General features: G+C 41.3%; 1 protein-coding gene across 1 annotated transcript in view; it reads left to right on the forward strand.

Annotated features, from left to right (window-relative positions):
- Window positions 1–25,497, forward strand: part of tnni3k (TNNI3 interacting kinase) — a 33,770-nt gene that overhangs the window by 880 nt on the left and 7,393 nt on the right. Inside the window, exons 2-21 of the mRNA XM_072680775.1 lie at window positions 195–303; window positions 419–504; window positions 1,170–1,267; window positions 2,958–3,068; window positions 3,331–3,429; window positions 4,639–4,777; window positions 7,102–7,246; window positions 10,146–10,250; window positions 11,006–11,100; window positions 12,261–12,410; window positions 12,549–12,635; window positions 12,750–12,806; window positions 15,326–15,418; window positions 15,521–15,578; window positions 16,535–16,729; window positions 18,677–18,781; window positions 20,337–20,389; window positions 21,020–21,072; window positions 21,877–22,009; window positions 23,100–23,209. Of these exons, the coding sequence (XP_072536876.1) occupies window positions 195–303; window positions 419–504; window positions 1,170–1,267; window positions 2,958–3,068; window positions 3,331–3,429; window positions 4,639–4,777; window positions 7,102–7,246; window positions 10,146–10,250; window positions 11,006–11,100; window positions 12,261–12,410; window positions 12,549–12,635; window positions 12,750–12,806; window positions 15,326–15,418; window positions 15,521–15,578; window positions 16,535–16,729; window positions 18,677–18,781; window positions 20,337–20,389; window positions 21,020–21,072; window positions 21,877–22,009; window positions 23,100–23,209 (2,081 nt within the window). The remainder of the gene's footprint in view (window positions 1–194; window positions 304–418; window positions 505–1,169; window positions 1,268–2,957; window positions 3,069–3,330; window positions 3,430–4,638; window positions 4,778–7,101; window positions 7,247–10,145; window positions 10,251–11,005; window positions 11,101–12,260; window positions 12,411–12,548; window positions 12,636–12,749; window positions 12,807–15,325; window positions 15,419–15,520; window positions 15,579–16,534; window positions 16,730–18,676; window positions 18,782–20,336; window positions 20,390–21,019; window positions 21,073–21,876; window positions 22,010–23,099; window positions 23,210–25,497) is intronic.

The raw sequence follows: 25,497 nt of genomic DNA on the forward strand, positions 1-25,497 counted from the left end.
CCGGTCTCACAGCTGGATGGATCTGGCACAGGTATCTTCCCTCTGATATCCCACCCAGCACCCTGTTTTCTGATGCCAGCCTGATGCCCATCTCTATGAGATCAACCCCCTACCCACCCCACCTCCAGCGTATTTCTCCAGATCCTGCTGACAAACAGCTGACCTTGTCCCTCCCTGTGCCGTCTCCCCTGTAGACGAATGGAAGAAGAAAGTGAGCGAGTCGTACTCCGTGATCATCGAGAGACTGGAGGACGACCTGAGGGTCAAGGACGAAGAGCTGGCCGAGCTGAAGCACGTGTTCAGGTGAGGATGAGGAGGAGGAAATGTGCAAATGTGGTATATTGTCAATGTCTCATGCTGTAATACTCCTACTCTCTCTATAAATACCTGCTCCTGTGATGGTTTGTGAATTGCACAGCTCGGACGAGGCCTTCAACAAAGTGAACCTGAACTATCGGACAGAGAACGGCCTGTCTCTGCTGCACCTGTGCTGCATATGTGGAGGTAGGACCTACCTAAACGCCAGAGTGGTCCCTTGGGAGATTCTGCTTATTTTGCTTGGCTTATGAGCAGATAAGACTCAGCTAGGCCCAGGCCTAGCTCAGGCTTTTAGGCCCCTAATCCCAGTACTCTAGATCCTGATCTCTCAGCAGTGAGAGGGTTTCTACAGTAGAAGCTCCAGATCTCATCAGAACAGATAAAGCAGGTGAAGATAAATCCAGTAAAAAGGAGAAACAAGAGCTTCTCATTCTGAAGAAAGAAAGTAGTGAGATCTTGTCGGTGAGCTAGTCTGAAGAACAGAGCTCGGTTCCTCCAGGTTTCTCCTGGAAGCCCCCCAGTCCAGCCAGCACAGCGTGGAGGATGTGTTCAACTCCATCAGCAGCAGCAGCAGCAGCAGCTCACCTGATTCACCATCATTAAGCCCTGATTTACCACCAAACCAGGTGTTGATCTGAGGAGAACTCTAAATAATACTAGACTCCATGAGAGAGGAGAACTTTGGAGATGTTCTAATGATGAACACAGTGATGGAGAACCACCACCACTTTCTGTAGGAGTGTTATTATTATTATTAGTGTTTATTCTAATATCAGTGATTTACTGAGTTCAAAAATTCAGACGCTTACCTGCTGTTACTGTAACAAACGCAGTGTTCATATGATGAACAGGAAACAAATCCCATATCAGGACGCTGATGCTGAAAGGACTGCGCCCCTCCAGACTGACCAGGAATGGCTTCACTGCCCTGCACCTCGCCACCTATAAGGTACACCTCACTAATAGGCCGCTGGACTACAACACTGCAGAAACAGCCTCTGATTACTCAGAGAAGAAAAGACATGACACACTGTCACTATAATGTTTACTGTAGTTAATTCCTTATTCACTTTTCTCCAAAATATGAGTCTGGCAGTTGTTCTTCACCTTGCGTCTGGATTTCATGACGAATGAACCAATAGAAATGCTCCAAAAGTACATGGAATAAAATATTTTTACATTGACCTCCATTGAAAGTTAAGCAGGTTTTTTCCTTCTCCTGTAAAGTTTTCATTTTAGAGATATGAGGTTTCTGTGTGATGGTGAATGACTGTGGGATTATGTGAGGAGAGTCTACAGTTTCTCTACCATTTGGTGGCATGCAGTGAAGAGGCCACTTGCTGGCCACTTTATCAGAAACCTTGCTGGTGCACAGTTGAAGACTGTAGCTCATCTGTTGATGGAGAATTTGTGTTCGGCGTCCTCTAGACCTCCGTCAGGGTGGATTTCCCGACCACTGAGTCGTTCTTGGCTGGAGATTTCTGTGATTTCTGTCCTAAGTAACGTGTGGTCAACAGCAGTCCTGTGGTCAGAATGTAACCAGTGTGCAGCGACATGTAGCCTACAGTAGTGGTACCCCTATATACAGGGGTACAGGTGGATTTCGGAAATTGGATGACAATAGAAGCCTATTGACCGGACTTGGGTTGACGTGGTCAGTAAGCATGAATTTGGACTGTTGAAATGTAATGTCGATCCGATCTGATCTGTGTGTGTATAAATAATAATCCAGCTCCACAGTTGAGATCAGACGAGCTGCTGATTAATCTGATCAGTAAATCCTTTATTTTCAGGATCAGATTCTATAGTCAGACTTTCTGGACTGACTGATTTAGTTTAGTCAGACTTTTCTTAAAATCACTGTTTTATAGTGTTTAATATCTGATAATCCAGTCTGATCTCCTCCCTGACCAATCAGCTCCCAGCTCCTTTACAACACTGCAGTCTGATCACTTCCTGTGTGTGTGTGAGAGTGTGTGTGTAGTGGTACACACTCTGGACTGGTATCTGTGGTGGTTGTTGGTCTACTGGTGTGTAATAACTGGTTTATAGTGGGTGAATGTGCTGTGTGTGTGATTGGGGTTTCTATAGCGAGAGTGTGTGTGTGTGTTAGCATTAGCGTTAGCCTCCACTCGGATCTGAACGGGTTCTTTAGTGCTGGTTTATAAACAGAGAAAGGCGAGTGCCGGTTCTGCGGTTCTCCCGCTGGTAAAACAGAGCGTTTCAGTGAGAGTTTTGTAAAGGGTCAGATATTATGGTCTGTTTTCAGGTTCCACTGTAAAATAGCTCCACACTGCAGAACCTCAACTCCTTTATTTACCTTCTGAGAACGTCCGCACTGCTGCTGATTAATGGGACCTTGAGGCCATTAGATGGCGCTCTGAACACCATGGTTAAAACACAGGCTCAGAGCTGGATCAGGATTAAAATAGCCCATACCCGATCCATTAAAATAGGCCTACTGTACTTTCCTACACTTTTCCTAAAGAAGGGGTTCTACAAGGGTTCTTTAGTATGTAGAGTTCCACTATTGTTATGAGTCAGAGAACCATGTTTCAGTACTGAAAGTATAGAACCCTTTACAGAGGGTAGCTCACTCTAACAAAGTCTCTCTCTCTCTCTCTCTGTCTCTCCTACAGGACAGTGCTGAGCTGGTTACAGCGCTGTTGCACGGCGGAGCTGATATCCAGCAGGTTGGCTATGGAGCGCTCACAGCCCTGCATGTAGCCACCATAGCAGGTCATCATGAGGTAGGGATGCCATTCAGCGCCATACACAGAGCTTATGTGTTGATGTGCAGCAATGCTTAACGACTATAGCAAGCTAACAGAACTTGGGTTGCCACACATAGGCATCTGCCGTGTGGGGTATTATTTTGTGGCCACCAGAAAACTTGTGGCCCTAATATATGTCAACCACCATAGACTTTGGAAGCTGTTGTCACTAGTCCTGTCACTAATGCCATGCTGTGCTGTTTGGTGCTCAGTGTCAGTGTTTGATGTTTTTCTGAAGGCTGTTGATATTCTCCTGCAACATGGGGCTTACGTTAACGTCCAGGACGCTGTGTTCTTCACCCCTCTGCACATAGCGGCCTACTTCGGCCACGAGCAGGTCAGTACAGGCTCACTCCTTACTGGGGGAATCCAGTTCAACCATGGTGTTCACCATGACCATCACTGAAACATTCTGTTTTACCAGCGGGAGAACCGCAGAACCGGCGCTCGCCTTTCTCTGTTTATAAACCAGCACTGAAGAACCCATTAGATCCGAGTGGAGGCTAATGCTAATGCTAACACACACACTCATGCTATAGAAACCCCAATCACACACACAGCACATTCACCCACCAGTTATTACACACCAGTAGACCAACAACCACCACAGATACCAGTCCAGAGTGTGTACCACTACACACACACTCTCACACACACACAGGAAGTGATCAGACTGCAGTGTTGTAGAGGAGCTGGGAGCTGATTGGTCAGGGAGGAGATCAGACTGGATTATCAGATATTAAACACTATAAAACAGTGATTTTAAGAAAAGTCTGACTAAACTAAATCAGTCAGTCCAGAAAGTCTGATTATAGAATCTGATCCTGAAAATAAAGGATTTACTGATCAGATTAATCAGCAGCTCGTCTGATCTCAACTGTGGAGCTGGATTATTATTCATACCCACAGAGATCAGACCGGATCAGTATCGGCTGATATTCAGCATTAAGAGACTCGGATTGAATCGGGGGGGATAACCTGATTGGAACATCCCTAATGATAATATTTTATCATATTGTGATATCACTGGTATCTTGGATCTCACCAGTGCCTTCAGCTGCACACTTAATTACAGAGTGTAATTAGTCCTGTTTAATTGGATCAACTGCAGCAGATTCTAAAAATATATATAATATAAATATAGATATTATTTGAATAGCAGTTTTTAAGAATCTGCTACTGATGCATTTTGTTTATTTTGCACATCAAAGTATTGCAATAAATATTGTGTACCGTAAAAACGTCCTTAAATATTGTAATAGAATATTTTTACCATATCGCTCACCCCTAAGTCACACAGCTGCATTTATGTATTTATCAGAGTTTAGATGAAATATAAACATAATATTCCTGCAGTGTTGCTGTGGACACTTTATTAGAAACCCCTACCATATAGGTCCACTGTATAACTTACATTGAGCAGTTACTCATTCCTCACACACTCTAGTAACTGCCGGATCATTAAAGACCATTAAACACACTTTATCACTGTTAGCACCTGAGTGTGTGTGTGTGTGTGTGTGTGTTTCCCTTATTGTGAGCACAGGTGTGTAAGCTGCTGCTGAAATTCGGTGCGGATGTGAACGTGAGTGGGGAAGTGGGTGACCGCCCGCTTCACCTGGCCGCCGCTAAAGGATTTCTGGGCATCATCCGGCTGCTGATGGACGATGGAGGCAAAACTGATGGTAAGGTGTTTCTAATAATATGGCCAATAAATTGAAATATAAGGTTGGTGTTTTTAATAAAATGGCCAGAGAGTGGAAGTATAAGATAAGTGTTTCTAGTAAAGTGGCCAGTAGGTTTAGGTATAAGGTAGGTGTTTCTAATAAAGTGACCAAAGAGGAAACATAAGGAAGGTGTTTCTAATAAAGTGGCCAGAGAGCAGAAGTATGAGGTTGGTGTTTCTAATAAAGTGGCCAATAGGTTTAAGTATAAGGTGGGTGTTTCTAATAAAGTGGCCAGAGAGCAGAAGTATAAGGTAGGTGTTTCTAATAAAGTGGCCAGTAGGTTTAAGTATAAGGTGGGTGTTTCTAATAAAGTGGCCAGAGAGCAGAAGAATAAGGTAGGTGTTTCTAATAATGTGGCCAATTAATTTAAATATGAGCTAGGTGTTTCTATTAATGTGGCCAGAGAATGGAAGTATAAGATAAGTGTTTCTAATAAAGTGGCCAGTAGGTTTAGGTATAAGGTAGGTGTTTCTAATAAAGTGACCAATGAGTGGAAACATAAGGAAGGTGTTTTTAATTATGTGGCCAGAGAACAGAAGTATAAGGTTGGTGTTTCTAATAAAGTGGCCAGAGAGCAGAAGTATAAGGTTGGTGTTTCTAATAAATTGACCAGAGAGGAAACATAAGGAAGGTGTTTCTAATAAATTGACCAGAGAGCAGAAGAATAAGGTAGGTGTTTCTAATAAAGTGGCCAATAGGTTTAAGTATAAGGTGGGTGTTTCTAATAAAGTGGCCAGAGAGCAGAAGTATAAGGTAGGTGTTTCTAATAATGTGGCCAATGAATTTAAATATAAGCTAGGTGTTTTTATTAATGTGGCCAGAGAGTGGAAGTATAAGATAAGTGTTTCTAATAAAGTGGCCAGTGAGTGTGTATTTGCATTACTTGGACACTTGTCATTTTAATGACGACCACTAAAGACTTCCTGGACATCGTCTAGCTGCTAATGGACGAGGTTGACAAAAAGGATGGTAAAAAAAAACAAAAAACCTCTCAACATGATCAAATATCCCTCCCTGCCTCGGCCTGCCTCGCCTAGCACTCTCCGGAAATGTTATCTGAGCCAGCTGGGACTCAGATATCAACTGTAAAACAGAAACTGGTCCAAGGCTCAATAATGGTGTTGCGACAAGACAGATCTGAGCAGATATTGGCTACAACAGCAGAGATTGGATCCACAGGAAGGATCCAATCCATTTGAACAATAAGTGCTCAGGACAACTTGGACCATGTCCCAAGAGTGAGACTGGAGTAGGCCTCTATCCAAGCATCATTTGCTTTTGTTACATAAGCTACATAGGCTCTGTTCTGATTGGCTGTCCTGGATTGAGCCTTACTTTCATACTAAACTGCAGTGTGAATAGGCGGGGCTAAACTGTGGTAGGCTGAATAGGAGGAGCCTTCCATATTACGGAATGCTTGCCAATATACACCAGAATACCTGAATGACCCTGTCCCTGATCCATGCCTGCCAAAGTGCCAGACTGGAAACCCACTTAGCTTTAGACAGGCTATTCCTATTAAAAATAATTGATAATGATAATTATTAATAATAATAACTATATAATAATAATAATAATAATAACAACAACAACATTTTAAATATTAAAATAAGATTAATATTAAAAATAAGAATAAGATTTATTTAATAATCAGATGAATAATAAACTCTAATTTTAATTTTATTGTGCATTTTCTCATTATAATAATAACTCAAATAATAACTATTATATAATAATAATAATAATAATAATAATTGCACATTGGCATAATAAAACCAGGCCTACATCTGATCTGTTCAGTTTTAATCAGTTATAATCTTACACATTACAATATATACCATTAATATAATAATAATAATAATAATAATAACATTTTACATATTAAATAAGATGTCATCAGTTTTTTTTAATAATCAGATGAATAATAAACTCCAGTTTTAGATATTGTTTGACAAAAAATGTGCATTTTCTCATTAGGTGTAATGAAAATGTCCTAACCATCATATTTCTGCATAATTTAACGTTTGTAATACAAACAACATTAAAATTATTAAAAGCTTCATTGTAGAGACACTGTTCCAGTTTCTTCACAGTGGTGGTGAACGGAGGCCATGATTACAATGTAAATATACAGCCCTTTCATCACCTGTCAGTCATAAGCATCAGACACTGGATTCATAACCAGAGGTGGCAAATCCCTGAACCTGGATTCCCCCCCTTTGTTTATAACCAGGTGGTACTAGTAACGTTCCCTGATGACAGTGTGTCTCCTTTTTGGACAGTAAACGCTCAGGACAACGAGGACCACGTGCCGTTGCATTTCTGTGCCCGTTTCGGCCACCAGGACATTGTGCACTTCCTGCTGCAGGGGAACTTCGATGTCCAGCCACATTCAGTCAACATCTACGGGGACACACCTCTCCATCTGTGAGTCTGGAGGCAAAGCAGGGCCTGTACCTCTTCTGTTGGACAGGGTTCCCTTTTGGCTTAAGGGACCCATATCCTAAACGTTTGTGTGGTTTTAGGTCCCAAAATGGTCATATTTTATTTTTTATATCATTTTATTATTACTTACTTGTGCTTCTTATTATTTGTATTATTATTATTACTTACTTACTTGTGCTTTGAATGGTGAGCAAGGCATCATAATAAAGTAATAAAGAGAGTTTGGAAATGGCTTATAAAAATTAAATATGATCATTTTGGGACCTAAAACCACACAAATGTTGTAAATGAACCAAGAGTAGCAGGATTTCTCTGCCAGTACTGAGGCCTGCCCAGTAGGAACTTACCTCGTCTTCAATTGGACAGGGTTTCCTTTTGGCTTAAGGGGCCCATATCTTAAACGTTGGGTCCATTTTACAATGCTTGTGTGGTTTAAGGTCCCAAAATGGCCATATTTAGTTTTTTACATGACTATTTCCAACCACCAAAAGTGTTTCCTCTATGGCATTCGTAGCACCTTTAGTATTTAAGAGTGTAGATTTTAACAGGATGTTCTGATTGGCTGTCCTGTGCTAAGCCACCTATTCCTACTGAGAACTGCAGTGTGAATGGGCGGGGCTAAACTGTGGTAGGCTGAGTAGGCTGAGATGTAATGTTGTGATGTCATTAGTACATGTGTAATGGTTAGTTCACCCTTAGGTAAGGGTTGGTTCGACCTAAGGCGGGGCTTATCCTTTATAGACTCAGGAGCAGAGTTGTTTGGGTGGGTTCTCCCATACTGGATCTGAAAAGCTGACAAGATCCTCTGCCGAAAGGTTATGGGGTAAATTCCAGTTTTGTAGATAGTGTAGAGATCTTTGTTGTGTTTTCTTCTGTTTGTACAGGTTTTATTTTCAATCTTTTCACCCCTCGAGCACCAGTACAACCCAGTACAACCCAGTAAAACCCAGTAAAACCAGTCTGTGACTTTTGAACTGTTAAGACGCAGACCCATTCACGCAGACCTTTGAGAACTACCGGCCTCACAAAAACCTGAAATCCCTTCGAGGGTAGTTCCAGCATCGCAAGGGCCTCCAGAATTGAACCCAGCAATTCCCAGAGTCAGTCCCAGTCCTCTTTGCTGTTCTCTTGGCTCTACATTTATAGCATTGAGCAGAAGCTCTTCTCCAGAGCGACTCACAGCAGGGCTTCACTGTCACTCAGAAAAGACCCTTAGCTAGTTTGTAGAGGCTAGAATCCAGAATCTTAGACTCTACTAAACACAAGTCAATATGGAGACCATAATACTCTTCTCTTCGCCTGAGTACTCTCAGAAGAGTAGGGTCTTCAGTCTGGGTTTGAGGACAGCGAGCGTTGGACTCTGCTGTTCGGACACCCAGGGGAAGTTCGTTCCACCACTTCGAGGCCAGGACCAGACTCTAAAAAGTCTGATTTGGGTGTTTACAGTGATAGTATGGTAAAAAAAAATAATCTGTAAAGACATGCTGTAGTTGCTGCTTGAGGTTTACTACTGTATAAATGGACAAAAGTGTTTGTAAAGGTACTGATTTTTTTATTTGCCATATTTATTATCACAGTTATTAACAATTTGCCTCTTTACTACATTCATATTAAAATAATTTTTTATAGAAATTTGGTTAAATAGTTAAAAGGTAGTTAGGTATCTACAAAGTGTACTATTCAAATAAAGAGTTACCAAATAAATGAACAGCGTTTCCCCCTTATCCCACTGTATGACATACCTTTATCTGTACTTACACTGACAAAAGTACCTGTAGAACTGAGCCTTCAAATCTTTATTGATCCCAGGAGAGGACATTTGTGGTCGTGTAAGAATAAACACTCTATAAAATAAAAATAAAAAAATAAAAAGAAAAAGAATATATAAAAATATATAATAAATAAATATATATATATATAAGAATAAACACACTATAAAATATAAATACCTAAATAAACACTTAATATTTAACACTTAAATATTATATATATATTCCATTTTAAGAATAAACACTTAAATAAATTATACACTTATAAAATAAATATATATATATATGAATAAACACTTAAATAAATTATACACTTATAAAATAAATATATATATATGAATAAACACTATAAAATATAAATAAAAAATAAATACATTAATTAATTAATTAATTAATTTATTTATATTTAACATATATATTTAATATATATATTCCATTTTAAGAATAAACACCCAAATCAAATATACACGTACAAAATAAAATAAAAATATATATAAGAATAAACACTCTGTAAAATAAAACAAATATATATATATATATAATGTATTATTATGTATATGTATATGTATATATTTTATTTTATATATATACATATATATATATATATAGTTTAAAAATAGAGAACGCAAATTTTCTGATTCTGGTTCTGATGTACTGATGATTCAGTTCTTCATGTACTTCTGTCAGTGTTTATAGATAAAGGTATGTCATACAGTGGGATAAGGGGGAAACACTGTACATTTATTTGGTAACTCTTTATGTGGATAGTATGCTTTGTAGATACCCAACTACCTTTTAACTATTTAACCAAATTTCTATGAAAAATCCATTTTAATTTCCCATAACTATAAACTATTGTTCTCTAACCTCAACCCAAGGCCTAACTCTAACCCTTACCCTGGCCCAAACCCTGACACTATGGATAATCAGCTGAATTTCTCCAGATAGTTCATCAATAATGTCCATTAGAACATCTGTAGATCTTCAATAATACAGTGAGACCATCAGCTTCCTCACTATGGACCTTGCTGCTTAGCTGATGATGACGTTTAGACCAGAGCAGGGTGTTGGGATTGTGAAACACTGGTTATATCCTGAATGTTCTTGCACAGGGCTTGCTACAACGGGAAGTTTGAGGTGGTGAAGGAGCTAGTGCATCTCACAGGAACCGACAGTCTGTCCAAGGAGAACATCTTCAGCGAGACGGCTTTTCACAGGCACGGCATCTCTTTCTCTCTCAGTTGTCAGGGATTACAATACCCTAGCATATACAACTATACATCTCTCCAAAATGTTCTTCAGTGCATGTTAAAAATGCACTATATGGACAGAAGTATTGGGACACCTGCTCATGCCGCATTGTTTCTTGTGAAATCAAGGATATTAAAAAGAGCTGATCCTGCTTTTGTTGGAGTAACTGTCTCTACTGTCCAGGGAAGAAGGCTTTCTACTAGATTTTGGAGAAACATTGCTGTGAGGATTTGATTGCATTCAGGGATCAGAGCATTAGTGAGGTCATTAGGTCATCGTTAGTGAGGTTGTTGGATGACGATCACCATCCCACCTCATCATCCCCAACTTCCCCTAAAGTACCACCATCATCATTCCAGAGAACACAGCTCTTCCACTGCTCCACAGCTCCTCAGTGCTGGGGGGCTTTATAACACCCCTCTGCTGGACCACGCCTGGCATTAGGCAGCATGGAGCCAATAGGTTCATGACATCACACCTATGCTCTAGTCCTATACTATAGCCAGTACTTCTATACAGGGACTAGACAAGCTGTGTGTGTGTGGATGCAGAAGAGTAGTTAGTTTAATTGAATAGTTTAATTTAATCATTACAACATAATCCGATTGGATTACTGTGATTCACTGACTCATTTAGGACCCCTGGGATGTGGGACGTCATTTTGTGATGTAATGCTAATCATGTAAAAGGACCAATGCTAACCTTCCTTCTCTCTTTGTAGTGCCTGCACGTACGGCAAGGACTTGGACATGGTGAAGTTCCTGATCAGCCAGAACGCAACGAGCATAAATAACCAGGGCCGAGACGGACACACGGGTAACTATGTAGCGTAGCTATGGCCACTTTGAAGGGTAACCGTGCTCTGAACCGCTATTTCCAGTCCAGAGAATGGCAGAGACGGTATCTAATAAGTAGAACTAGCTCAGCATTAGCGTGGCCCGTCTGCCGGGTATGATTACCCGGCTTGTACAACATCGGTACATCAGCGGCATGAGCATGGCCCAGATCGCTTAGTAGAGGTTAGCATTAGCTTAGCTAATTAGCAGGGTTTCTTTATGTGGAGGGCCCCGAGGGGTCCAGCGGAATAAGCTGCTGTCACTATGACCAGAGGGGTCGCTGGTTCGAATCCCAATCCCAAGTGCAATCGGCCTTGCTCTCTCCAGGGTGGGTAGATGGCGCTCTCTCCCCACATCACTCCAGTCAATGTGGTGCTGGCCGCCACTGGCGTCTGCCGGTCGCTGTATCAGTGCCGGGTATGTGCCCCTTCCCTCCAGGCATGTTGGTTGCCTGGTGATGTTGCATCGGTGGCAGTCGAAAAAGAGGCGTAGACTGGCTGCACACGTTTTGGAGGGGCGTGTACTAGACTAGATAATTGGCGATCCAAATTGGGAAGAGAAAAATAAATAAATAATAATAAAAAAGCTGATGTGTAAACATCAACTGGACTGTGTTCATGATTTTGTGACTATATACCACCTTTTTACAAAGACCACGGCTGTAGCTATCTGATAGCATAATGCTAACTGCATGCTAAAGTCATCACACACTTGCATCAAACCTTAATTGAGTTTCAGACTTGGATATGTGGATTCCAGCATTATTTGGCAACCTACATCTATATAATGGCCTCTTTTGCATGCAGATTACACAAGGCTAACGGCTGAATTACAGCTTCAGTGAGGTTTGCTAGCCGTAGATAGCTGCATTAGCCTTGTAGTTGAAGCGTGAGACTAGACGGGACTAGAACCAGACCAGTTGCGTAATTATTACTCGCTGTTCACTTCCTGGGCCTGATTTAGCCACACAGCAGACGGTCTAACGAGTCCAGTACGGCCTGGCCTTGGTAGCCATTTGGCCCTCGGTGGAAAAGCGGCCTGTAGGTTTTGCTCATGTTATCCATCACTTTGTACTGGTAGGGCTCATCAAACCCCACTGCACTCGATGTGTGATTTTTGGGTTGTCCTGTGTTGTGATAGGTTTGCACAGCGCCTGTTTCCATGGACACATCCGCCTGGTTCAGTTCTTGTTGGACAGCGGGGCAGATATGAATCTGGTAGCGTGTGACCCCAGCCGCTCCAGCGGGGAGAAGGATGAGCAGACCTGCCTCATGTGGGCCTATGAGAAAGGTCAGCCTTAAAGAGCTTACTGTGGAGTCCCGGCTTTGTAGAATAACCCTTCAGATTCTGGACATTAATGGACAGTAATGTGTTTATTAATGAGACACTGGCTGTGTGCTAATATTGCCCATTCATTTCTGCCTGTAGGTCATGATGCCATCGTCACCCTGCTGAAACACTACAAACGACCCCAGGAGGATTCACCCTGCAATGAGTACTCCCAGCCAGGAGGGGGTGTGATTATACTCAACATTTAGCATGCCACCTTTAGCATGCAGTGCTGCTACATATCATCATCAATGCATAATCATCATAATCATACTTTTATATTTTTGGTTTTAATTATAGATGGATCTTATGTTTCTGTCCCATCTCCACTGGGAAAGATCAAGAGCATGACCAAAGGTAACACACAAATATACACACACACACACACACACACACAGACAGACACACACACATGCTAAAACCATCCATGAGGATCAGTTTCGGTTGCCATGACAATTTTTTTTATTGTGCCCAATTACCAAAATCCCTCAAGAGCTTACTTTAGAAACCTTCTCCAGACTCACTCCATCAGTCTCATACCTCACCAGAATAGACGCCGGGTACCTGAGAAGTGAAATCATCTTAAATCTTGTCAAACTACATAATATTCCTCATGATGAGACGATGTTCTGGTGTTAATATTATAAGATATACATATTTATAAGCATTAATGCATTTTTTTATTAATTTAATTAATTGCTTTAAGGCATGCACCCTTTATCTTAGCATTAGGGTTCTATATATAGAACCTAAAAAGGTCATAGGAACCCAATTTGCTGTCACGCTTTCGTCCTGTTCCTGCCCGTCTGCTCCGTTTGCTGTTGTTTTTCCTCGTCAGTTTGTTTTGGGTTGTTGGGTTGGGTTGTTTGACTCCGCCCTAGCCCTGCCTTCTCATCAGTGATCCCACCTGTGCCTCTTTTATAGCCCTGCCCTCTTGTTATCTTTTTCACGTGTTTTTGGTCAGTGTCTGTGTGTATGTAGTCCCTTTGGTTCAGTGTTTCTGGTCTCATTTTGTAGATCAGGTCAAGTCCAATTTATTTGTATAGCTTTTTACAATTGTTTTTGTCCCAAAGCAGCTTTACACAATATGTAATTAGTAAAAGATAGAAAAAAAGTATTTAAAAAATGACACAAAAAGACTAGGACCCCCAGTGAGCCCCAACGGCCACAGTGGCAAGGAGAACCTCCCTCAGAGCTGGAGGAAGAAACCTTGGGAGGAACCAAGACTCACAAGGGGGCCCCGACCCGTTCTCCTCTGATCAGCACTATTTATTAATTATTGATAAAAGTCACCACCAGACAATCAATACTGTTGAACTGCTCTGATCATAATCATAATATATTAATCATGGTGTAGTAGAACTGTATATAGTGATGGTCAGAGTAATGATAGTTAATAGTGGTGATATTAACAGTGGCAGATAGTTAAGAGTCCATGTAGGTTTTAACATGGTCATTAAACAGGTAGCAGTGGTAGGAGGGTGGGCCGCTGGTCTGGCATAGGTGGTGGTGGTGGGTGGGGGCCCTGCAGGTCGGACTGGTAGGTGGCAGCTGGTCTGACGCAGGTAGAGGGGACCTCAGCGGGCAATCTTCCAGCAGGTCGGGCTGGGTGACCATTTACTCGGAGAAGGTAAAGAGACAGATCATGGTTTGTTAGTTTAGCCTGTTTGTTAGTTTTGTTAGTTTTGTTGTTCATTTTATGTTTCCTTGGTTTATGCTTTATGGTTTTCTTTATATATATATATATATATATATATATATTTCCAATAAATCTACCTGCATTTACATCCACATTCGCCTCCAAGCTCACTACTCAAGGGGCCACAAAGGGTTCTTTAATGCTGCCCGAGTTGACTGCGTTCCAGTAAAACGATAAATGGACACTGTTTCCAAAAACAGTTCATTAAGGACTTCAGAGTGGTTTGACAATCCTTTACGATGTTTTATGGACAATCTAACCAAAATATGTCCCACTTTTTATGTCCCAGGTTAGCATTGTTAGCACTGTCCCAGGTGTGATGCGTTATTTGGCTATTTACGCATCCAGGCGACAGGGGGCAGTGGTGGCTTAGCAGTCAGAGCAGAGCCACCATACTGACCGGGTTGTGGGTTCGATACCCGGGCTTGGCAGGCTGCTACTGTTGGGCCCTTGAGCAAGGCCCTTCCCCCTCTCTGCTCTCCGGGTGCCGCAAATATATCACCACTACTTTTATTTCTGTGATTTTTGAATTTAGGGTTGGTGAGGCTCTCCTGACTTTCCCAGCGGGAAATCCTTTTTACTAGGGGCATTCCAGTTGAAGTTTCCTACTTGGAACTCTGATAACCCGACATCCAAATTCAAATGGAACGCAGCATCAGCAATTTCATATGAGGACCTTATATGAATGTATATACGGTCCTCATATGACACTAAATATCAGCTTCAGAATCATGTTGATGAGCCACTGACTGTAATAGGGAGAATAGGGCAACTACACTATGGAACTTGTTGAATTGGCAGGACGATGCTCCAGTAAACTGCATAACACTACTTAACCCAGTCCACATGCTTCTCTACCTTCAGATGCTGCTTCTGGATCCATCAGCTTGCCCAGAAAAGCATGTGTCCTTTAGGGGTGGCACAAATTGTGAGTTGCATATTCCAACTGAAGGGGGAGCCTTCAGCTCCAGAGCAAGAAATACCAAATCTTACATAATGCTCCTTTAATGAACAATTATTCAATACATTGAGACCTCTCAAGGTGTCCTGTGGTATCTGGCAATAATAATTTTATCCCCAATTTGGACTGCTATTTACCCAACCCATACGTAATCCAGATGTCCAAAACTGACCTTGGATCAGCAAATTTGATAAACCCAGCCCTGTTGTTCCACAGAGAAAGCGGACATCCTGCTCCTGAGAGCGAGTCTCCCATCCAACTTCCAACTTCAGCTCTCAGAGCTGGAGTTTAATGAGATTATCGGCTCAGGTGTGTTCTTCATCATCATTATCATCATCACCAAAGATCAGTCCATATTTACACATTCTGTTCCACACTAGCCATGTTAAACTGTTGTTTTTGCATTTACAGGTTCTTTTGGGAAGGTCTACAAAGGAAGGTGTCGCAACAAGATTGTAGCGATCAAAAGGTGAAGATTCAGTCGGATTACACGGCTGAGCAAATCTAAGGAACCTCTTTTTTCCCTGTTTTGTGCAAAATGCAATGTATAACATAAACAGATAACACAAAGGTGACAGTATATGGGGACCTAAAATCCAGAATTGACATTTCCAAGCAAATGCGAAAGTTTTAATTAGGTTAAAGCAACATTATGCAACATTTTCACCCAAAAATATCAGCTTCAGAATCATGTTGATGAGCCACTGACTGTAATAGGGAGAATAGGGAGCACCTTTATCATTCCCACTCTAGGTTTGGCATGTCAGCAACTACACTATGGAACTTGGTGAATTGGCAGGACGATGCTCCAGTAAACTGCATAACACTACTTAACCCAGTCCACGTGCTTCTCTACCTTCAGATGCTTCTTCTGGATCCATCAGCTTGCCCAGAAAAGCATGTGTCCTTTAGGGGTGGCACAAATTGTGAGTTGCATATTCCAACTGAAGGGGGAGCCTTCAGCCCCAGAGCAAGAAATACCAAATCTTACATAATGCTCCTTTAATGAACAATTATTCTATAAATTGTGAGGTGGGAGGGGCCTCCATGAGCATCAATGAACCCTGTTGCCGGCTCACCGGTTGTCCTTCCTTGGAGTTTTACTTGGACGTTTGGTAGCAACTAACAGCTGCATACCAGAAAAACCCCACAAGACCTGCTCTGTCTGATGTTCTGGAGATGTTCTGACCCAGTCACTGTCTAGAACCTCACAGTTTGGTTCTTGTAAAAGTGTCTCATATTCTTGCCTCCCTTTTTCCTGCTTCATCACCTTCATCACCTTCAAGAACAGACTTTTCACTCGCTGCCTAATATACTGTATCCACCCCTTGACTGATGATGTCATTTGAATTCTATTGATGACCGGTCCTAATGTTGTGGCTGATTGGTATGTAAATCATTAGTAGGTATTTCTCTCTCCTGCAGGTATCGCGCCAACACCTACTGCTCCAAGTCGGACACAGACATGTTCTGCCGAGAGGTGTCCATCCTGTGCCGGCTCAACCACCCGTGTGTGATCCAGTTTGTGGGAGCCTGTCTGGACGACCCGAGCCAGTTTGCCATAGTAACGCAGTACGTGTCTGGAGGCTCCCTGTTCTCCCTGCTGCACGAGCAGAAGAGGTGAGACGAGCCTTATGTAACTCAACTAGTGTCTAAACTTACATAAAAGGAAAGACTCACATTTAAAGACTCACCATTCAAAAGTTTGGAAACCCTTGTCGTAATTTTTAACTTTTTTATTTTTAAACAACCATATAAATGTAAAAAATACCAAAACATATCCTGTAGTTTTGACTGTAGTTTACTGGAATTTTCATTAAGTCATTTTTAAATCTTGTTTTCTGTCTCGAGGTTTGAGCGTGATTTAAAAATATGAGCGGATATTAATTTTAACTCCAATTTCTGGAGGTTCCACAGCGTTCTCTGCATTTTTAGAATGACCTACAGCTCTTCTCATCATTCCAGCCACCTCTTAATACTCATGAATGTTTAGTTTACATTTATGTGTTTCTCTACTTAATGAAGGTTTTTGGTTTTGCTCACTGGGAGTTACTTGTTTTATGCGCTGTGGCTCTTTTGTCCTATTTCCAGAATTCTGTAAAGCTACTTTGCCACAATATCAGTCCTAAAAAGTGCTATACAAACAAATTAAAGTAAAAGACACAGGATTAACATATTGAACATAACTTTATATTCATTCATTAATAAAATATTATATATTTATATGATCTTTTAACTAAATTAATTGAATTTACATTTAAGGCATTCAGTCAATCAAGAGCTACTAGGCTAATGCACCGATAAGCATTCCTCAAGTTTCTGTCCCTGAATATAAATACGTAAATATAGTGAAATGAATTAGCTAAACGTTGCAGAACCGGTCAGAATTTGTGTAGAATCTCACAGACATAGGCCATGCAAACAAGCTCAGAGTAGAACAGACAGTAGAGTAGTAGACTAGTCACATCCCTGCTGAAAGATCCAGCTCTAGACCAGTTTTTGGGTTCAGATGGTCTCTAAGCTGGTCTTTGATGGTCAAGGTGATTGAAAAAATGGTCATCCAGGCATAAACACACTCTATTCTGGTCATTCTGGCTGACCAGCATGGTCAAGATTGGTCATACTGGTTGTCTAGCTTGGCCAGGCTGGTCATGCTTGTAGCTAAACCATCAAACACTACCAGAAACATAGCTGGTTTTAGGTGGTTTGAGATGGTCTTTGATGGTCAAGGTGGTTGAATAGCTGGTCGTTCAGACCGAAACACACTCTATGCTGGTAAGCTGACTGGTTTACCAGCTCTTGACCAGCATAGTGTATGTTGCATTTGATTCTGGTCATGCTGGTCAACGAGCTTGGTCATGCTGGTGGCGATGGTCAACCATCAGTGAAGGTGTGGTAACAGTAGCAGGTAATGGAGTGCAGCCCAGTATATGTGCAGTTAGAGCTGGGCGATATGGAAAAATTGTATATCATGATATTTAAAGACAATTTTTACGATAAACGATAAAAATAATTTAAGACTGCTATTAAAGTATTCTCACATACTGAGTACCGTGATTTTTACTCAAAATATGCTATACTCCAGTCAATGAAATAAGACTGATTACACTCTTTGTAATGAAACGTGTAGATAATCAGTGCTCTTTAAGCACTGACGATATTCACAATACACTCATAAAAGCATATTGTTTACCACAATAACAAAATGTATCACGATACAGTAAAATACTGTCATATTGCCCAGCTCTGTGTGCAGATACTGTTGGCATTGAGCTGTACAGTGTCATTCAGCTCAGGACGGGTTGCTTATTGCAGTGCTTAAACATCAACGTCTCCCTAGATGGCCAGCAGCTTATTAAGAGTCCTCCGTAATGTTCTGATGTGTCTGTGTATGAGGTGTATTCAGCATTGGGCTGTCTGTAGCGAGTCTGGCCCTGCAGCGATGCTCCTCTCTTAGCTCTCCGAGTTCATCCGAGCCTTCCATTGATCTGTTTAAATTGTAATGATGTCTCGGGGCATCGATCTGCGTGAGCTTAGGTGTGCTTTAAACTGTGTTTAAACGAGCAGGATCATCGACCTGCCGTCCAAACTCATCATCGCCATCGACGTGGCCAAGGGCATGGAGTACCTGCACAATCTCACCCAGCCCATCATTCACAGAGACCTCAACAGGTGAGCAGTCATCATTACCATCAGTATCATCACCATTATCATGATCCGTTTGTGTTGAGTATTTACGCTGCTGTTTGATGTACGAATAGGACGTGTGGGACTTGTGTGGTTGGGGTGAGGAATTTACATATTTACCACCCTGTTATTTTGTCTTAGTGTGTATGAAACACACAGATTTGTCTGTTTCTGGACGGCTCATAAAGAAAAAAAAAAGCTGAAGGTCTGCTCTGATTGGCTCACAGACACTGCAACAAAAACACTGTGATTATTCATTGTAGCCAGTTAGCTTTTAGCCTTGTTGTGACAGTTGTGCTCTCTCTGGCTCCGGCTGCTGATGGCAGGCAGCATGGCCTAGGAATCCTATTAAACCAGCCAACCTTGGTCATAGCAGGGGTAGCGCTATAGTCTACCCCCAGTACCTTTCATCTTCTAATGTGTGTTTAGCTCCAGTTTGGTTCAGCTGAGCGAAGGGAGAGAAGACATGGTAGAAGCTAGCACCAGCTAGCATTAGCTTTTTGCCTATAGCACTGATCCACATTTGTTCCCTGTAGCTTTTGCTTTGTCTCAAGCCGAGTTTGAGCTCCCCTTTTGCGGACACCGCCATGGGAAAAGCCGTGGTTACAAGGCCTGGTTCCCGTAGCAACCCGTATTCCCATAGCTAGCAGAGTCTGGAGATGATGAGCTGCTCTCCAGTATCAACAACACCATATTCTTCTGAAGTCGCCGTCACGTTTTACCATTTCACCAGCTTTGACTAGGGCTTTCATTAGTGGGCGGGGTTTCTGTGAAGACTGTGATGTAACAGTTTTGGGGTTTTGGAATCGGCACATTTTTGAAGAAGGAACAGCAGTGTTTGAATCCAGTCCTGGGTTCATTAAACTCTGTTCTAGTGCAAGTTTGTGTTAAACTCTTCTGTGTTTTATGAATATTGATCTGAGATCACAAACCTTGGATACACACATATGGACAAAAGTATTGGGACACCTGCTCATTCATTCACATTCACAAATCAAGGTTAATAAAAAGAGTTTCTCCTGCTTTTGTTGAAGTAACTGTCTCTACGGTCCAGAAAAGAAGACTTGCTTTCTACTAGATTTTGGTAAAGCATTGCTGTGAGGATTTGATTGCATTCAGTTACAAGACTCAGGATGTTGGACGATTGCCACCCCACCTCATCATCCCCAACTCACCCTAGAAGTACTGGTTGGAGCCCCACCACCATCATTCCAGAGAACAGAGTTCTTCCACTGCTCCACAGCTCCTCAATGCTGGGGGGCTTTATTATACCCCTTTACTAGCCCATGCCTGGCATTAGACAGCATGGTGCCAATTGGTTCCATGTCCCATGTCCTATTCTACTGGCAGAACTTCTTCTCTACAGAGACTAGATAAGCTGTGCATGGTTGTGCATTTGCACATCTGTGTCAGCAATGGGTGCATCGTAAAGAATGCTGAATGCATTTATTAGAAGGGGTGTCCACAAACATTGAACATGTCGTTTATAATGTCATGGATGTTTTTTTATGAGACTACATTCTTTATATTTCTTCATCAGCCATAATATACTGCTGTATGAAGATGGCCATGCTGTGGTGGCTGATTTCGGAGGTGAGATATTTACGTCATGCATTGTACGATTATGTGGATCAGACGTGCTCATTACGCTCATTACGATCATATACTGTTAGACTGAATATATAGGTACATTATGTTATTTTGATGTTTATTTATTCATTCATGTATGTCTACCTCTCTTATATTCTATATTTATTTATTTATTTATTATTATTATTATTATTATTATTATTATTTTAAAATAATTGCTCTTTGGGTGTAACTGTATATGTATTATTTCATACTATATTTATTATTATTATATACTATATTTATTGTTATTGTTTATTTATTTATTTATTTAATAATTGCTCTTTGGGTGTAACTATATTTATTTTTATATACTATATTTATTATTATTATTATTATTATTATTATTATTATTATTATTATTTTATTTATATAATATTTGCTCTTTGGGTGCAACTGTATTTATTTTTATATACTATATTTATTATTATTATTATTTATTTATTTATTTATTTATTTATTTATTTAATAATTGCTCTTTGGGTGTAACTGGTAACCTTGAGATCTCAATTTCGTTCCACCCCATGTACCACATGCGATGCGAAATCTCCTTGAATTCTTGAATATATGATTAGGCTTTGTGTTGCCCTGCAGAGTCCCGTTTCCTGCTCTCCATGGATGAGGATAACATGACAAAACAACCTGGGGTCAGTTCAGCATCATTTCTAATCACGCTGTGTATAAACATTTATGTAAGTGAGTTTAATATATAGGCACACGTATCCTTCCTAACTCTCAGTGCATTGTATATAATGCCATAGCCCTGTTTTACCCTGTAGGTGCTGCAGGTAACGTGTAGATTTGTCTATCTGTGGACAGTGTGTAGTCTCTATCACAACTACACTATATGTCCAAATGTTTGTGGACACCCCTTCTAATGCATGCATTAGAAGTTGCACCCATCGCTGATATACACACACAGCTTGTACTGCCAATGGAGCAGATAAACATCATGAACCTATTGGCACCATGCTGTCTAATGCCAGGCGTGGGCTAGCAGAGGGGTATAATAAAGCCCCCCAGCATTGAGCTGTGGAGCTGTGGAAGAACTGTGTTCTCTGGCATGATGGTGGTGGTGGAGCTCCATCCTGTACATTTGGGATAAGCTGTGGAGTTGTGGATGATGAGGTGGGGTGGCGATCATCATCCAGCATCCTCACCATTGCTTTTGTTGCTGAATGCAACCAAATTCTCACAGCACTGCTCCTCCAAAATCTAACAGAAAGCCTTCTCCCCTGGACAGTAGAGACAGTTACTCCAACAAAAGCAGGATCAGCTCTTTTAAATACTCTTGAATTCAGAAGAAACAATGCAGGAACAGGTGTCCCAATACTTCTGTCCAAATAGTGTATATTAAAGATGCAGTTTGACACCTGAAGAGTGCTGACTTTAATGAGTCTAAATGTAATGGCGTGAATGTATGTTACGGAGCTGATGTGTCTTCGCTGTAGAACCTGCGGTGGATGGCACCTGAGGTATTTACCCAGTGTACCCGCTACACAGTGAAGGCAGACATGTTCAGCTACGCCCTCTGCCTGTGGGAACTGCTGACGGGGGAGGTTCCGTTCGCCCACCTCAAGCCTGGTACCGTTCTTCTGTAACTACGCGGACATCTGCGCTCGTCGCTTTTTACCTAAAGTCCCTTTGTGAACTCTCCTTTATCAGTAAAACCAAAAAAAAAGTTTCTTATTATATTTTTTGCAATAACTGTGTAATAACAATGAACTACTAGTTATTATATGATAAGAAGGATATTCTTATCAAATTCTGTATTCTGTCAATTATAAGAGTCAAAACTCTGCTGAAAAATTTTCTTATTATACTTTTTGCAATAACTGTGTAATAACAATTAACTACCCTGCAATAACTATGTAACTACTAGTTATTATATGATAAGAAGGATATTCTTATCAAATTCTGTATTCTGTAAATTATAAGAGTCAAAACTCTGCTGAAATATCAATTTCTTATTATAATTTTTGCAATAACTGTGTAATAACAATGAACTACCATTCAATAACAATGTAACTACTAGTAATTTATATGATGAGAAGGATATTCTTATCATATTGCTGTATTCTGTCAATTATAAGCGTCAAAACTGCTGAAAAATCATTTTCTTATTATAATTTTTGCAATAACTGTGTAATAACAATTAACTACCCTGCAATAACTATGTAACTACTAGTTATTATATGATGAGAAGGATAATCTTATCATATTCTGTATTCTGTCAATTATAAGAGTCAAAATTCTGCTGATACTGACTGATATAATAAGCCATCATCTGCACTACCATAGTCCTCTGTAACAGGATATAGATCTGCAGTGGTTGCCATGCTGTTGTATGAATTATTAATATGCTCCAGACAGTGTGACAGACTTTATAGATGCTTTTCCTTGGCCAGCAGTGATACACTGCATTTATTTAAGCCTGGTTTGGTTTATATGCTTCTCCATAAATTCCGAACTGTCCAGTAGAACTGAAAGTACATGTAAACCCACTCTGGACCGTTGCTGCTGGAAGGGCTGTGATAGTACCAGTACTAGAGTTAGGATTAGAGATTAGATTAGAAAGATTAGGCTTTTATTATTTGAGCATTAGATCTACAAATCATATCCCTAGTGTGTTTATAGTGTACTGTGGACTGAGGTGGCTTCTCTCTCTGTACAGCGGCTGCAGCTGCCGATATGGCCTACCATCACATCCGGCCTCCGATTGGATACTCCATCCCCAAGCCCCTCTCTGCACTGCTGATGCGAGGCTGGAACGCCAGTCCAGAGGTCAGTGCTTTGTTCTGGCTGTATGTAGAAACTGTATTTTAGACTAAATTCAAAGCTTAAGGAACATCAATCGGCCATAACATTAAAACCAGGTAAAGTGAATGGAATTAATAAGCTCATCCCAGTGGCTCCTGCCAAGGGGTGGATCTATATGTTAGGCAGTAAGGCAGGAAACAGTCAGTTCTTAAGGGTGATGAAGGTGCTGAAGCAGGAAAAATGGACAAGCGTAAGAACCAAACTGTGATGTTCTAGACAACGACTGGGTACATCAGGCAGGTCTTGGGGTGGGGTGTTCCTGGTATGCAGTGGTCAGTACTGACCTACCAAATGTGCTCCAAGGAAGGACAACCTGTGAACCAAGGCTAGGCTCACTTGATATTCATGGAGGCTCCACCTTACAATGTGGAGCCTCCATGTTCCAGATACCACAGGTCACTTTCAGAGGTTTCGTGAAGCCAATTCTGCAGTACTGGCTGGATTTGAGATGGTTTCAGATGTTGTCGGGATCATTTGTTGCTCTGTGCTGATCTCTGCTCAACTGCATCAGCGCTGGGAGGTTTGGAGTGCTGGTCTCCATCTCTCAGCACTTTCCTCCTCCTGTTTGTAGAGGTTGATGTTGCTAGCCAGGCAGTTCCAACAGCAGTTCACCGTCCTGCAGCTCCCCAGAGCCTCGGCTAAAACTGCCTGAATGGAATCTGACCTGTTGCCATGCAGGGCCTGGAAGCCCTTGAGACCAAAGCTTCCTCATGTCAGCAGGTTTATCATTTAATTGGCATTGTGGGAGGAGTCCAGGGTTCAGAGTTCTGTTATAGAAGCTTCAGTCAGTTTAGATGAATAGAGATGTTCTGTCAGAAAAACTGCCCTGTGTTCCTCACCTTCAGGTCGATCTACACACTGGACTTTAATGGAGAGCATGCAAAACTCATACATCCTAAAATCATGCAAAATTTGAAAATATGATAATTATAGAAACGTACAGTAGTAGGTAGATCCCAAATGGATCCCTTTTTACATTTTAGGGCACTATATTCGTCGGCTATGTTTCTCGAGTGTCCGAATCGTAAGGTAGAATTTGAGCGTAATTTTGAGGGCACTACAAAATTATCTCCCATAATGCAGTGTGGACTAAGTTTCTTGTTACAAGGCAGCAGACAATGGACATTTGCTCATTTATACAAGTGATACAAGTTACGAGCCACTGGATTCTGTGCGTTTCAGATATTTGCTTCCGGCTGTTAGCGCCTCTCTAGTATTAACTATATACAGCTAATCTACATATCATTTACAGACAGTACACAGAGAGCAGTAGAGTACACAGTATACAGAGACTACACCAGGACATGTCTCTACAGTGTGATTCACAGAACAGCAGCATGCAGCTCTGTACAGAGTTTATCAGCTGTGATGATGATGGTGATCAGCTGTTGAGGACGGTGATGGTCTGAGGGTAAAAGCTGTTCCAGTGTCTGACAGTCTCAGTGTACATAGTTCTGTAGCATCTGCCAGACAGGAGCAGCTGAAAGAGGTTGTGACCAGGGTGCGAGGAGTCCGTAATGGGTCCGCCAGCTGTCCTCACTGTTCGCTGCAGTCTGCTCCTGTAGTTCCTGTAGTTAACAGTAGGTTTAGGTTGCTCAGCAAAGATTTGAGCACGGCTCATGTGTGTGTTCATGTGGCCGGTGTTGACGCGTGTTGATAATGAGGAATGGCCTGAAATCGTTTGGGTATTCTACCACTACTTGAACTACATAGTGACCTAAATATGCCCTCCCTATCCAGCTTATTTTCTAGTAAACAATGAGGGCGGCAATCTATGTTTATTTTGTGCAGAGCGTCCGGTGTGTCCATTGATATAGACTCTGTAGGGGCACCACCTTCCTAAGAGGAGGCCATGCGTCCACGATCGAAGGTGCTGGACTTTTGTGGACACCAGAATGTCCTCACCCAGAGAACTGACACGGTTAGGAAGATCTGGTGATGTGAACGCTGATAACCTCACAAACACCGGAGCTTCCGGAGCTTCACTGAAGCTTCATAACCGAGCCATTTCTCTGGGTAAGGGTATGTGACATATGGGCGTTTTGGTTGGTGTTTTAAATTTAGGGCCTTCATCCACAGATGCAGATCCTCTTCTTCTTTGAATATGGTACCCCACCTTTCAGCAATGAAAATAAGGGATGCCCACCTTTCTCCTCTAGGCCATGACCATGACTATAAACATTTGTAATCTAGGAAATGTGTATATACATATATATAATTTAAAGAATAAACGTTTTCTGTTAACTATTTTA

The sequence above is a fragment of the Salminus brasiliensis genome, chromosome 6 (genome assembly GCF_030463535.1).
Source record: "Salminus brasiliensis chromosome 6, fSalBra1.hap2, whole genome shotgun sequence".
Taxonomy (NCBI): domain Eukaryota; kingdom Metazoa; phylum Chordata; class Actinopteri; order Characiformes; family Bryconidae; genus Salminus; species Salminus brasiliensis.